Source organism: Ochotona princeps, chromosome 24, assembly GCF_030435755.1.
Source record: "Ochotona princeps isolate mOchPri1 chromosome 24, mOchPri1.hap1, whole genome shotgun sequence".
Taxonomy (NCBI): domain Eukaryota; kingdom Metazoa; phylum Chordata; class Mammalia; order Lagomorpha; family Ochotonidae; genus Ochotona; species Ochotona princeps.
The window spans coordinates 36,283,316-36,298,730 of record NC_080855.1 but is presented as its reverse complement, the minus strand read 5'-3'; the positions used below and the strand labels follow the sequence as shown (position 1 = coordinate 36,298,730).

Below are 15,415 nucleotides of genomic sequence, written 5' to 3'. Positions count from 1 at the left end.
AGTCCATTTGTGATTTTGAAATTGAGATGCATACTACATTGTGTCTTCATGTCTGGATATGATAGTCTCTCTTACACAGCTACCATACATACCTTTACATGAAATCCATAAAACAAGATGAAGAACAGGAAGAAAAATAGAAAATTTACAACAGCATGAAGTCAAATAAGGGAGTGAGCATTTCCCTACTAGTGACGATGGCAGTCAGTCACCACATCCTATACTGCATTGGCTGAGTGCAAATTGAAGATCCAACTCCAGACTCCATATTATGTCAAAGAAGATCCTGAGGTACAGAAGGTGATCACACAGGTGATTGCTTCCTGTCACCCTCATGGGAGATCTGGATTATGCTCCTGGCTCCTCCCACCTACCACCCCTAGCATTCTTTGGCATTGGTGGCATGAAACAACTAATGGCAGAGATGCTCTTCTTTCTGTATGTCTCTCAATTTTTAAAAAATGGTATTATGCAATTAAAACATTAAGGCAAGTGAATCATTTAAGACTGACAAATACTAAATCCTGCAAGGGGAATTTAGGATTGAGTGAAAAGAGGTCCAGTGCTGCATGTTCTTAGAACACTTTTGTATGCCATGTCACCTCAGAAGCTCCTGGACCAGCTCTAAGATTTTGATGAGACAAGATCTGAAATTTAAAAAAAAAAATAGGAAGAGGCAAAGTCTTCTCCCATTTGCACATAGGTGCCAATCCTATCAGTTATACCTCTTTATGAATGCTGAAAATGAAAAGTGTGCCCTCTATGTCATCAAGTATATAAACCCAAGAGAGGACCAAATAGTTTAAATAACCCTATGTTTACTCACTAGATTCAGGGGGAAAAAAGCAAAGCAATTTGTATACTTATCTTTCCTAAAACTATTGGTTTAAATTTTTGAAAACCAAAAAAAAAACCCATACACTTGCAGAGACTAATACATACATAAATGCATATATATTACATAGATATGATGTATATATACAACATATTTATTTGTACCTATCAGTTATTCTCTCTTTTCTAAAGAATTCAATTCACTCATTCATTTTTTGAAGGTATGTTCCACAGAGAGAAATAATGATGCAAAAATGAAAATTTTCAATCTTCTGATTCACTCCCCAATTGTACATAAATGCCAGAATTGAACTGAAGCAAATATGTGAAGAGGAGATTCTTTCTAGTTTCCCATGTGGGCCAGGGGCCCAGTTTTTGAGTCAGTCTCCACTGCTTTCCCAAGCAGTCAGCAGAGCGTCAGATCAGAAGTGCAGCAGTTGGACACACACTGGAGTTCATATAAAATGCCATGACTAATAGGTGGAGAAATAACCATCTATACCACCATGCCAGCTTGACCAATAATCATTCTTTCAAAAATCACATTTTAAATATGATCTTTAGGTAACAGAATTTAGATACTTTGTTAAAAGCAATCAACATGCCTGTGGGAAACTTTCCATGGCCTATTCTGGTCTGTTTCTATCATGCTTCTTGCGCTTACCTGTGGGGACTGTGTCCTGCCAGAGGAGTTGCCCAGGCTCCTCCATCAGAACCCCTCCCAGTGCCAGATTTTTCACAAACCAGAGGGTCCATGAGCCAGCACTACTCAGTACACATCCTGTCCTATCAGAAACAGTGGCTTTTTTTTTTTTTTGGCTGACTTTCAACCCCTTTTGGTTCATGCTGTTGGATGTTACAGCCCAGCCCAGCCATGGCTCGTCCATACCCACATACGGCTCACAAATGGCTCAGTACGGGTTAAGACTTAGCCTAGTCTGTCCCACATCTACACTGGTCCTCCAGGAGACCAGACGGTGTTGGGGTCTGGCCTGACCTGGTGCATCCAGTCCCAGTCCACACTAGAGCCAAGGGGAACTATGACTGTCGCCCAAAAGGTTCATGCCCCTGTTACTGAATAGCACCAGGAATCCTGTCTCACCTACACTAAAGCTGACCCTATTCATGGGTGTCCCCAAGCAGCTATTCCATATCATAAAAACCTCAGAGCTCGCCCAAAGCCAAGGCCTGCCCAACACCTCTTGGCTATGTCTTTGGCCTGGGTCCTTGTCTGAATTCCAATTCTGAGAGGTGCCTCCTGTAGCTGCCACCCTACAGAAGTTTCAGGCATCCCCCCACCCTAAGAATGAAAAGTTTCCCAACAGGCATAAACTTGGCATGGGTCGGGGGCAGACCCGGGCTGAATCAGTTCATGTCATCCACTGGCAAATCTGAACACCAGAATAGAGTGTGGGTCAAGCCAGCTTTGGTGGCGACAAAAACCAGTGCACATTACGGAATACCAGGGTGAGTTTGCCTGTACTGGATGTGACTGCAGCACCCAACCAGCACGTGTGAGAACCAGGAAGGGAGGGGGCAGAGCCAGCAAGGGTATTAAGGGGCTGGTTCCCTTGCTGGACAGCTACTCCCACTGGAGAACGTGGGCTGGGATGGGGACAGACCAAACTGAGCAGGGCTACAACACCTGTGCACTGCATGTGGACCAGATTAGGGAAAAGCCAGACTGGGCTGATTATTCCTGCTGGTGCAAGCATAAATTAGAGTGGGTGAGGGTTGTTTGGGCTTAGCCGCAGCATCAGCTGGCAGAAGCTGGCACTGGGAACTAATTCTGTCAAGTCAAATCACAGAACCACCTGGAGAGTGCATAAACTGGGACAGAGAGAGAAAGGGGAGGGAAATAGTTGGTTCCCCCTCTTGGGTCACTACTCCCATGGGAGGGCATGAAAAATAGGATGGGGGCTGAGGTGGCTAGACAGAGAGGCACTCAACAACATCTGTGAGGGCTGGATAGTTGAGTTGGTTAGAGGGAACTAAGCTTCAATAGATATTGACATGTAAGAGAGCCAAATGGGATGTGGGACAGACTAGACTAGTCTGCTACACATACTGGCAAACCAGGGTAAGGGGCGGGCCTGGTGGGGTTATTGTGGGTCGCTCCAACTAGGCTGCAGCTCCCACTGGTCTATGTGAGAGCTGAGCATGTGCTGCGCAGAACCAGGCTGGACTGCAACATTGATTCCAGTGCAAGTCGGGAGTGAAAACAGAACCAACCCAACAACTGCAACCATCAGCTGATTGTGGTGATGGACTGTGCCGGGCCCTGTGCTTGCTAGAACAAACAAGAATCTGGTCTGGGAACACCTCAGACAAAGTTTCTTTGGAGATCTCCCCAATTGAAATGGCAGACTCAGAACCCTAACCAAGAAAAGAAAGAAGAAAGAACAAATCAATCAACCACCTCAGCTATATGTTGGCAGCGAAATACTGGGCAAACGGAGTCTCTATGTTGGACTGTGTCAACCAGTAGATTCTTCAATTACCTCATAGTGCTTGGCGTGGCGAGACTGGCAGTGATTCATGACTGGTGAACTATCAAAACCACTTAAGCAAGTATCTCAGAGCATGCCCCACAACCAGGACTTAGGGTTGGTGGGAAACTGGGTGGGGCCTCTCCCTCAATAACCCCCTTTACCTCAGATACATGAAGGAAACAATATGGAAATAATAGTCTTACCCACTTTCCTGTTGCCCTTGAATCTTTTTACCATAATTAACTGTGTAAAGATTGTCCAAAACATAATAAAAAAATAAAATAACCTTCAAAAAATAAATAAAAGGAATCAACAGACAGAAGATATGCTATCACGTAGACACAAACGCCTATTAGAATGTCCTGGAAAAGTGTGTTATACTCAATTATTGATCCAAAAGCAACCAAAATATAAAACAACCATGCCCTGTTTAGATTGGGGTCCCTTGGTCAACAACAGCTGAAAACGTTGATGACCTACAACATTTACTCCAAATTCAGACACTGACACCTGGGGTATATGCAGTCTTTGGTAGAACAAGCCTTTACAACTTTACCCTGGATAAGCTTATGTCAAAAGGCTCTGAACTAAGGTTGTCCCTTATACAGTGAGTACCTCACCAGAATGAGGAAGCTTTCCAAATACTCACCCCCACATATTTCCATATTTTTTAAAACATTTCATGTCTAAATCCCAGATACCCTGTGAAGGGAAATGAAATGATATGTGATTATTATTGTAAACAGTAAACTTGATATCGATACATTTGAAGTAAACTGAACAAAATGCAGTTACAAGTAGCTTAATACTATTATACTTTAATTATTCAGAATCTCAAAATTTGCAGGTACCTGGGAGAAAAAGAGAGAAGACATTTGAAGTGCAGAATTCAAAGGCAAACTTGAGTTTCCCTAAATATTGTGGAAACCCGGTGGCTTAACCTTGTCTACAGATATGATGCAACCCTTGTCACTGTGAAGAATTTTCCTGGGCCTTTGTGGTCTCCATAAATCTCCTAAACCAGCAATTATTTTCCTCCATAAGCACTTGAGGAAACTGAGACTTGAGGAAAACTGTGAGGTTTGCAGGGATCCATCCACTCGCTTCTCTAGATCTCATGAAATTTCTAGACTTCTGACAGAATTAAGAAGCTAAAGACATCAGTTAATCTCTTTTGTTCTCAAAAATGTAGGTCACTCTTGGGTATGTTTTTTTGAGTAAGAAAATGCATTGGTGAAAGAATGCATGTGAACTCACCTTCCAGTTTTGGATCACAGTATGGGCAAGAGGAGCAAATATCACCTTTACACACAGAACCCAGCATACTATTTTTTAAAGATATATTTGTTCTTATTACAAAATCAGATATACACAGAGGAAGAACTTCCATCCAATGATTGACTCCCTAAGTGATTGCATTGACCTAAGCTGAGCCAGTGCGAAGCCAGGAGCCAGGAACCTCTTCTGGGTCTCCTGCAAGGGTGCAGGGTCCCAAAGATTTGGACCATCTTCTACTACTTTTGCAGGCCACAAGCAGGGAGTTGAAGGGAAGCAGGGCCACCGATATTAGAACTAGTGCCCATATGGGATTCCTGTGCTACAAGGCAAGGTCTTTAACTACTAGGCTACTTAATTGTGCCCAGACCCAGGATCTTATAATAACTGCATATGGACGTGCGTTCCAGCATAGTAGCTAAGTCACTTCTCTTATATTTGAGTATCTGTGTCACATATCTGGGCCTGCCTCCTCACTTTAAATTTCCACTGTTACAAATCTTAGGCTGCGTGAGGGATGGCTCAACTAACAGGGTACCTCCATTCTACTCAGAAGACCCGGATTCAGCTGAACTTCTCAGCTTCTGACCCAGTGTAGTCATGGATATTGAAGGCATTTGCAGAGTACACAAGCACATCAAAGCTGAATCTCCTCTCCCCGAACTACTTGTTAACAAATAAATACATAAAATACGTTCAATATTCTGGTCATAAATAGCTATGTGCCTAATAAACTAAAGTTTCAAAGCTTTGCATGGAGAAGAGACCAAACGTTATTATGACCTCTGCTACAGTCAGAAAAAGTGGAATCTTGAGCATACAGCTTCATGAGTCAACATGGTGTCCACATGCTGCATTGTCCAAATACCAAGCTCTGCTTTATGTTCCTGAGAAAGTGCCAAAGAAAACTGAATGTTCACTTCATAACGCTCACACAGTGTAAATATCAAGTCACAGCTGAACATCGAGTGTTGATGAAACACAAACATTCCCTATTTAATTATGTATTTATTTTTATTGCAAAGTCAATTAGATAGATAGATGATAGATAGATAGATAGATAGATAGATAGATAGATAGATAGATAGATAGATAGAAAAATACATAGGAAGAGAGACAGAGATGAAAATCTTGTGTCTGATGATTCACTCCCCAAGTGACCACAATGGCCAGATCTTTGCTGAACCAAAACCATGATCCACGAGATCTTCTAGGTCTCCTTTGTGGGTGCAGGGTCCCAAAGCTTTGGGCCATGCTCAACTGCTTTCCCAGGCCACAAACACAGTTAGATGGGAAGCAGAGCAGCTGGGATTAGAACCAGAGCCCGTATGGAATCCTGGAGCATTCGAGGTAAGGACTTTAGCTGCATGGCCACCATACCAGACTCCAAAATGCCCTCTTTTACTGAGGCAAATAGGATTTTGAGCCCAGACTAAACTTCTCCATCACCTGGAAGTGATCCAAAAATCTGTCAGTATGTTAGTAAATTAAAACTTGTCAGGATTCCAGGATTCCGGACCTTGGGGCTGGGGATGGCTTGCAATTCCCCACAGTGTGGCAGCTGTGGCGGGATGCCCATGCCGGGCGGGATCCTATGCCAGGGACTCAGGCCAAGGCTGCTGCCGAAAGGCAGTGACTGAGTCCTTGGATTTGGGTGGCCAGTGCATCAACTGGTGCCAGGCTCTGCCTGCTAGTGGTCCAGCAGCAAGCTCTGGGGTTCTTACAATATGGAATAGCTGCTTAGGGACACCCATGAGTAAGGCCAGCTTTAGTATAGGTGAGACATGAATTCTTGGTGATTACCAGTAACATGGTCAGGAAACTTCAGGGCAAGAGTGGGACTGAGACCTGATGATTTCAAGGGGAATATACAAAAGATCTATTTGGGCCAGACTGATTCACCAGCCAAATTAGGAATCCTGAGATGGGTTGTTAGCATAAAGCATCATTGAATGCCACACACCAGTCCACACCAAAGCTGTGAATGGGGGCCTGTCTGGCAGGGCTAGGTACGATTACTTGACTGGGAGGTGGAATAGTGGACTGGTCACATTTGGCAGGGTTAAGACACCAGCTAGTGAGCGAGAGAATTTAGTCGAGGGATAAACTCTATGGGGGAATGGTGGGCCCAATCCTACGGAAATACAGCTTGCTGCTGGGCCACTAGCAGGCAGAGCCTGGCACCAGAGCAGGCTATCTCGTGAGCTGTGGTGGCGATGGGCTAAACTAGGAGTGACCATGGCACCTATCATCACTTATGAGTAAAGAAACTGATGGCAATCTGGCAGGTCAAGGTATTGCCACCCGAAGGTGCATCCTAAAATAGGATGTGGGCGGGCTGAGATGCACCCAGAAGGGGGTGGACTGGGTAGGGTCAAGCAATCTTCAACTCACAGAAAAGAACAGAAATAAGGAAATTAGAGTGGGTGAGGGTTGGTTGGGCTTTGCCACATCAGATGGCAGAGGCTGCCACTGAGGGCCAATTCTGTTAAGTTAAATGCCAAAACCACCTGGAGAGTGCATAATCCAGAAGTTGGAGTGGCCTAGTAGACAGATAGTGGGCACCTCCTTCATGGTTAGCTACTCCCAATGGAGAGCATGAAAACCAGGACAGGGGCAGGGGTGGCTAGACAGAAAGGCACCTGCCAGTATGTGTGTGGGCTGGATAGTAGGTTAGTTGAGTTGAACCAGGCTTCAATGCCCATTGACAAGTACCAGAGCTTAATGGGATGTGGGACAGACTGAACAAGCCTGTGGTACATACTGGCATGCATGGGAACTAGGGAAGGGGAATAGAGCAGGCCTGGTGGGGAGTTATGGGGAGACGCCCCAACTAGGTTGTAGCTTCCACTGGTTTGCATGAGGATGGAGTAAGAGTGGGCAGGATTGAGCTGGAACACAATACCCATTGGTTCAAGTGGATGACAGGCCTGGAAACAGAATGGACCCAGCGGAGATTGGTCACATTAGGCAGGGCCATGACATTAACAAACACGCTTGAGAACCATATCAGGGGCCCGGCGGGGTGGCCTAGCGGCTAAAGTCCTCGCCTTGAATGTGCCGGGATCCCATATGGGCGCCGGTTCTAATCCCAGCAGCTCCACTTCCAATCCAGCTCCCTGCTTGTGGCCTGGGAAAGCAGTCGAGGACGGCCCAATGCATTGAAACACTGCAGCTACATCAGAGACCTGGAGGAGGTTCCTGGTTCCCGGCTTTGGATCGGCGCGCACCGCCCATTGCGGCTCACTTGAGGAGTGAATCATAGGACGGAAGATCTTCCTCTCTGTCTCTCCTCCTCTCTGTATATCTGACTTTGTAATAAAAATAATAAATCTTTAAAAACAAAACAAAAAAAAGAACCATATCAGGGGGAAGATTCTGTGCGGGATGTGTGGACCAAACCATATGGAAATTCTAACCCCATGGGTTAGTTCAAGAGATGGAGTGGTGATGGACTAAACCAGGTGTGACCAAGGAGCCTGTCATCAATCACAGATTGAAGAACTGACAAGTCTGGACTGGTCAAGGCAGTAGAACCCAAATGTGCATTCTGAATAGGGTGTGGGGTGGCTGGGCTGTAATGTTCACCAGCTCATGCAAGGCCAAAGGAAGGCCAGACTATGCCGGGCACTGGCCTAAAACCCAATGGCATGTATGAGAACTAGGTCTGGGAGGGGATCTAGTGGAGGAACTTGGGAAACTCCCCCTGTGGGTCATAGTTCAACTGGTGAACTCGTGGTTCATATTTGGAGGTCGGACAAGCTGGGCAAAGTCGCTCCAACAACTGGTCAATGTATGAAATGGCAATGGAATGGGCATACTGGGCAAAACTGAGCAAACCTTTGCCCATGTGTAAAATCAGAAACCAGGATGGAGCACAAGACATACCGAACTAGGTTCTTGCACCTACTGGTCTACGTGAGCCACTGACATTAAGCCACAGTGTCTAAGGCAAGGGTCGGGACAGGTGAGGGGCAGCGCCAAGCTGAGTCAGAGCAACCATCTAAGGCTGGGAACAGGACCAGTTGGGGAGCTAAGGCAACACCCTAGCTCGGTTGAGGTGCCCACCAAAGGGCGCATGGACTGGAAGAGAGGCTGCTTTCTGGTCAGGATATAGTTGCAGTCTCTCTTGGCACAAGTGTGGACTGGATGCAACGGGCCAGGCCAGACTGCAACACCTTCTGGTGTTCTGGAGGACCAGGGTAGATGTGGGATGGACTAGGCTGGGTCTCAGCCACTATTGAGTCATGTAGGAGCTGTATGGATGATCCATGGCTGGGCTGAAACATCCAACAGCAAGACCCAGATTGGGTTGAGGGCCAGTCAGGAAAAGCCACTATTCCTACTAGGACAGGAGGTGAACTGAGTGGTGCTGGCTCGTGGACCCACTGATGTGCACTAAATCTGAGGGGTTCTGATGGAGGAGCCTGGGCAACTCCTCTGGCGGGACACAGACCCTGCAGGTAAGCACAAGACACATAAAAGAAACAGCCCAGAACAGGCTATCAAAATTATCCCACTGGCATACATTTGGCAAGGGTTGGGTGCAGATCAGGCTGAATCAGTTCGTGTCATCCACTGGCTAATCCAGACGCCAGAACAGTGTGGGTCGAGCCAGGTTTGGTTGCAACAAAAGCAGTACACAACACAGAAAACCAAGGTGAGGTTGCCTGTGCTGGATGTGACCACAGCACCCAACAGCACATGTGACAACCAAGAAGGGAGGGGGCAGAGCCGGCAGGGGAATAAGGGGTGGTTCCCTTGTTGGACAGCTACTCCCACTGGAGAGCATGAGGTGGGATGGGAGCAGACCAGACTAGGCAGGGCTACAACACCTGTGCGCTGCATGTGGACCAAATCAGGGAAAAACCAGGCTGGCTGACTGATCCTACTGATGTAATCTACAATTAGAGTGGGTGAGGGTTATTTGGGCTTAGCCACAGCAGTAGCTGACACTGAGGGCTAATTCTGTCAAGTCAAATCACAGAACCAGCTGGACAGTGCATAATCTGGGAGTGGGAGTGGCCAGGGAGGGAAATAGAGGGCTCCTCCCTCTTGGGTTACCACCGCAATGGAAGGGCACATAGAGCAGAATAGGAACTGGGGTGGCTAGACAGAGACAGCCAACAATATCCGTGAGGGCTGGATAGTTGAGCTGGTTAGATGGAACTAAGCTGCAAAATCCATTGACATGTACAATTGCCGAATGGGATGTGGGACAGACTGGACTGGTCTGCTGCACATACTGACAAACCAGGGTAGGGGGTGGGCCTTGTGGGATTTATTGTGGGTCGCTCTGACTAGGCTTCAGGCCACACTGGTCTGTGTGAGGGCCGAGTAGTGCTGGGCAGAACCAGGCTGGACAGCACCCATTGGTTTCAGTGGAAAACAGGGCTGAAAACAGAACCAACCCAGCAGTTGCAACCACCAGCTGATCGTGGCAATGGACTGTGCCGGGCCCTGGACTTGCTAGTACATACAGGAATCTGGTCTGGGAACACCTCAGACAAAGTTTCTTTGGGGATCCCTCCAATCGAATTGCTGGACTCAGAACCCTAACCATGAAAAGATAGAGGGCAGAATAAGTACACCACCTCAGCTATGTGTTTGCAGTGAAAAACTGGGCAAATGGAGACTCTAAGATGGACTATGTCAATCAGTGGATTCTTCAACGACTTCATCATGCTTGGAGTGGCGAGATTGGCAGCAATTCATAACTGTTGAACTGTCAAAACCACTTGAGAAAGATCCTCGGAGCATGCCCCACATCAGGGACCTGGGGTGAGTGGGAGACTGGGTGGGGCTTCTGCCTTAAAATCCCCTTTTACATCAGATATATGAAAGAAACAATGCGGAGCTAATTGTCTTACCCATCTTCTTGTAGGTTTTGAAGATTTTTACCCTAGTTATGTAAAGATGTCAAAAAAAAAAACACATGTCCCCTGTGGAGAACTTCATTTCATAAACCACAAGAGTCTATGCAAATATGTGAAGAAAAACAACAGTTCAAATGACACTCACCTTGCGGTAATCCATGAGCGTCCCCAGGAAAGGTAGAGGTGTTGGCCCAGGAATTCCCAGCTTCTTAAAAAGGCCATGTGTAGAGGTGCCATATCTGTAAAGTCAAGGAGGAATCACGTCACAGGTGCTTTTTTTGTAGTTGACACCTGCTCAGATACCAGAATAGACAAGCTAGGGAGGTAACACATAGCCAAATGATTAACAGCAGATCTCGTTATCTACTTCCTCATTACAACAACTCCACCAAGAAGTCGTAATGACTTGATAAAGACTCTGAAGTCTTGAAAGCCCCAATCCTGGACTGAGTCCCTGAAAATCTCCCCCAAATGACAATGATACTGAGAAGTTCAGTCTGGAATGCCCGCAAGTTATTTCATTCACTCAAACACAGTGAAGATTCCTGTTCTGGGTCCAAACTGGGGAAAATAATTTTTCTTTACTCTGAGTACAAGTTGTTGCATAACTGCCTCCAACAAATATGGGAGTCACTAAGAGTCTCTGATGTCATTATTCTTGCAGTTTGCTGCCGGGGTCCGTGCAGTAGGCGTGAATAACACAAAGGTGTGAAGAGAACAGCTCCCTGACTGGCAGGGCTCAGGGAGCTTCCAGCTACTTGGCAGGGCCTAGTGGATTCATCTCTGACCACCTTGACACAGTTTTCACCCCCTTTCGCATGGGCACTCAACCACCCCACTAAGAATTTTGTATTGAGGCATTGTCTGGCCCTGTGAGATGGCTTTTACAACCAACATGAGCTTAATAGTTAATGTTACTGATAATGTCCTGGTGAGTGGGCCTTTAAGTGCACACAGGAGTACAATCAAGCCCATGCTGTTTCCAGACACCTTATTGTGTACCTACCCATTGCCATAAAATCTAGCCCAGACATTTAGCATGCTTTCTGGGAAATGGCTTGATAAGAATTTTACAAACTAATGGAAATTATGGGAGTATGGGCTAAAACTGCCATGACAAAAAATACAGCTACTGGGACCCTAAAAGCTATCCCGTTACTGGGACCCTAAAAGTTATCTTGTTACTGTGACCCTAAAAGCTATGCTGTTACTGGGACCCTAAAGGCTATCCTGCTAAGGTGAAAAATTATAGTTACTGTGACCTTAAGGGTTAGCTTGTCCTTGCAACTCTTCAGAGCATAGAAAATGTAGTTGCTTTAGCTGCTTTCATAATTTCTAACTAGAGGAAATATAGGCTGATTTCACTAACATCATAAAGATATACTTTTGATTATTGTTTGATCACTTATGAGGTTGTAGAACCTGCAGTTGTAGAGGAACATAATGTTTGAAACCTTTTGTCTCAGATCTTTGTTTTTTTCTCTTTTGATGTATTTCCCCGAATAAGTGATGGATAAGTTGTAGAATCAGAATTGTGGTAAGAGTATATTACTGAATAAGACGTGTTGTCTACTGAGAAATTCTTGGCTGCAACGTTGGAATGGATAATGCCCTGTCTTGAGGTGAAACAATTTGTAGAATTGTCTTTGGAAACACTCACTTGTCCATTGCAGAACTGAAACTTAAATGGAGTAAACTTGGCTCATTGCTAATTACGATTCTTTCCGCCATTATAAATCTTGCTTTACTTGTTCAGTTAACAAACTATGTGAGCTTGCTGACCTAATGGCCTTTAGTGCCAATGGCCCATAATCCCCATAGACCAAGACCCCGGACTTACTAACCCATACATAATTCAAGGTAGGGGCCTGGTTATCACAGGTGGCGCCAAGGTTAGAGCCCAGACTTGAGGAGAGCGGATGAAGACTGGCAAATCAAGATAAGCAAGGAATGCGGAATCTTTCCTCAATCATTTCTCAAGAAGTTGTAAATTGTGCCCCCCTGAAGCTATGTCAAAATGCCCCTAAAAGAAAACTTTGTACTGCTTCTGTATAAATAAAGCGGACAGCTTTCTCTCGGGGTCCACAATCATCAAGGAATCCTAGTGGTCCGTCTCTCCTTTCTTTCTCTCTTTGCGCCTCATCCAGGCACCTTCTCGAGCTCCGGACTCAGCTGGAGCTGGTCTCCGGCAGTTTGCTTTCAATTTTAGGCTTTACATTCTGTTTCTATAACCCATATCCTATTTAGGGCATGGTCCTTCTTAAATCTGCCTTCACACCTTATATATATATATATATTTTTTTTTTTATATATATATATATATATATATATACACATATATATATACACACACATATATATATCACATACATCTATAATATTTTTAATTTTATACAAATAATCTATATTAGATATTACATATATATAATATATGTTATATATTATATATTATGCAATATAGATTATATATGTATATATATTATATATACATATATAATATGTTACATATATTACATATATGATATATTACATATATTACACATATAATTTTTTTTTGCAATTCATGTTTGGGGGTACTGCCTTATATGTAAGATATGAACAGGGAGAAAACTACTCAAAATGAATTATTGGTATCCCCATTTCCACAAAATTAAAGTTGTGTTTGCAGGTTTCATTGGCCATAAAAATGTGAGCAGTTTTAGCAATGTATTTTCTTTTCTATTCTTTTTCTAATATTTATTTATTGCGTGGATTTACATATACCTTACTAGGTAGGACACAAATGATTAGTTAATCCTCACTAGGGTATTGAAGCTTTCTCTGCACACCTGTCCTAAAACTGTTATGCACCTAAACTGTTGGCATATGCCTTGTTAGAGTTATAAGCCAGTTTTATAACCCTAAAACTGCCAGGTTCAGCAAAATTATGCTCCAACACTATAAACTGCTAAATACTAAAGTGAAAATAGACACAAGATAGCTGAATAGTACCTTATTGCCATAGAAGCTGGTTGTATACAAACTAAAATTGAAATGTCAATGAAGCAGTCACAGGATGTGGTTAAGAACATGTATTTTTTTTTAACATATTGGTTACTCAATACCATGTCAATTAATTCCATAATGGTATAAATTGTTGTTGATGTTATGTTGGGGCTTTTAATTGATCAGGATGATGTTCTGCTAGCTCTACCTTAAGATCAGAGATGGTCTCCCGAAGAAACCGATGAATTTATATGGACAATGAGATGCTGGAGTCTATGCTTGGTATAGGCTTGCAACGAAAGAATCTTGACTGAATTTGAACTGTAATACTGCAACAAGGTGGAAGAATCCACCATGGGGGGGGATGCACGGGCACAGGCACAGGGGAATCCCAGAGCCTATGAAACTGTGTCACATAATGTAATGTAATTAATTTTAAAAAGTAAAAAAAAGTAAATAGATTTATTTATTTTATTGGAAAGGCAGATAATACAGAGAGGAGGAGAGACAGTGAGGAATGTCTTCCAATGCTTCACTCCCCAACTGACCACAACAGCCAATACTGTGCTGATCCAAAGCCAGGAAACAGGAAACTCCTCCAGGTCTCCCATGTGGATGCAGAGGTCCATGGCTTTGTGCCATCCTCGACTGCTTTCCCAGGCCACAAGCAGAGAGTTGGACGGGAAGTGAAGCTGCTGGGATTAGAGCTGGTGCCCATATGGGATCCCGGTGCATTCAAGGTGAGGACCTTAAACTCTACGCTATCATGCCAGGGCCAATGTAAGTATTTTCTTAAGACAATCTAGCTGATCTGAACTTGGGAATACGTGACTATGCATATCTTCCCTTAACTAACATTCAAGGATTCATACGCAAGTCATGCCTTCTCTCATGAAAACCACAATTACAACTGCTGATACCTTGTAAACAACACCAGGCACATTCACTCTTTTCAAGATGTTCAGTCACAAAGCACCAATTTTCTTTCTTCTGCCTTTCAACCATTTCTGAACCAAAACCATGGAGACCAATGCACTTCAGGCCATACATACCTGTAACCTGGTTTTACTGTCATATATAGACTCCAATATTTGAGGTCCTGGATCCTTGTTAATGCTCACTACAGTGACACTGAGATAACAGACCAGAGGAAGAGAACAGAAGAAGTGGAAACTACTTTAAGTCTGAAGCTGCAAAATCCACATGAATGGCCACATGGTGGGAAATTTAGCAAGTGTTACCAAAGTATAAACTTTTTACAAATGATTTCACATATACAGCCACTCTATTAGCAACAAGTCTTCCACTCTTCTTCACAGTAATAGGTGCATACATTATGGAATACATATGACATGTTTTATATGATGTGAGTTATGATCTAATAGCCTCTTGAGATATTAGTCTTTAGGGCAGGATAGGATACCAAAAGGTCAACTCAGTAGATCTTATGGGATTTCACAAAACTGAAAAGCTGTATGAACACACATACATTTGGTTGCCAGACACCCCAAGCTATTACAATAGGGCATTGGGATCCCTCCAGTAGGACAAGTATTGAAAGCAAGACACCAGGTGCCAAATTCTGCAGGGCTGAAGGACTTTGCTTATTCCCACTCCATTACATGCTTTATTATTGCCACAATGGCCAATAAATTAATTTTTTTCTACTATATTCCAGTGCCAGCATTCTATTAAAACATTAGTTCAAGTCTTGCCTTCTCCACTTCCAGTCCAGTTCTATATAATGTGTTTGGTAAAGCAAAGTCATCCAAGTACTTGGGCCCCTGCAACACAAATAGGACACTCAGAAAAGTTCTGGCTTCTGGCGTCAGATCAGTTGTTGAGGCTACTTGTTGAATCAACAAACAAATGAAAAATCTTTTTCTCATTGAATTCACTCTCTCTGTAATCCTTCATTATTTATGTATAATAAACCTTTTTATTATACATAAA

At 44.0% G+C, this 15,415-nt stretch overlaps 1 protein-coding gene across 1 annotated transcript in view; it reads right to left on the bottom strand.

The window, feature by feature from the left end:
- Positions 1-15,415, bottom strand: part of LOC131483204 (cytochrome P450 3A6-like) — a 58,137-nt gene that overhangs the window by 37,785 nt on the left and 4,937 nt on the right. Inside the window, exons 2-3 of the mRNA XM_058680638.1 lie at positions 10,623-10,716; positions 3,976-4,028 (exon numbers count right to left, since the gene is read on the bottom strand). Coding sequence (XP_058536621.1) covers positions 3,976-4,028; positions 10,623-10,716 — 147 coding nt within the window. The remainder of the gene's footprint in view (positions 1-3,975; positions 4,029-10,622; positions 10,717-15,415) is intronic.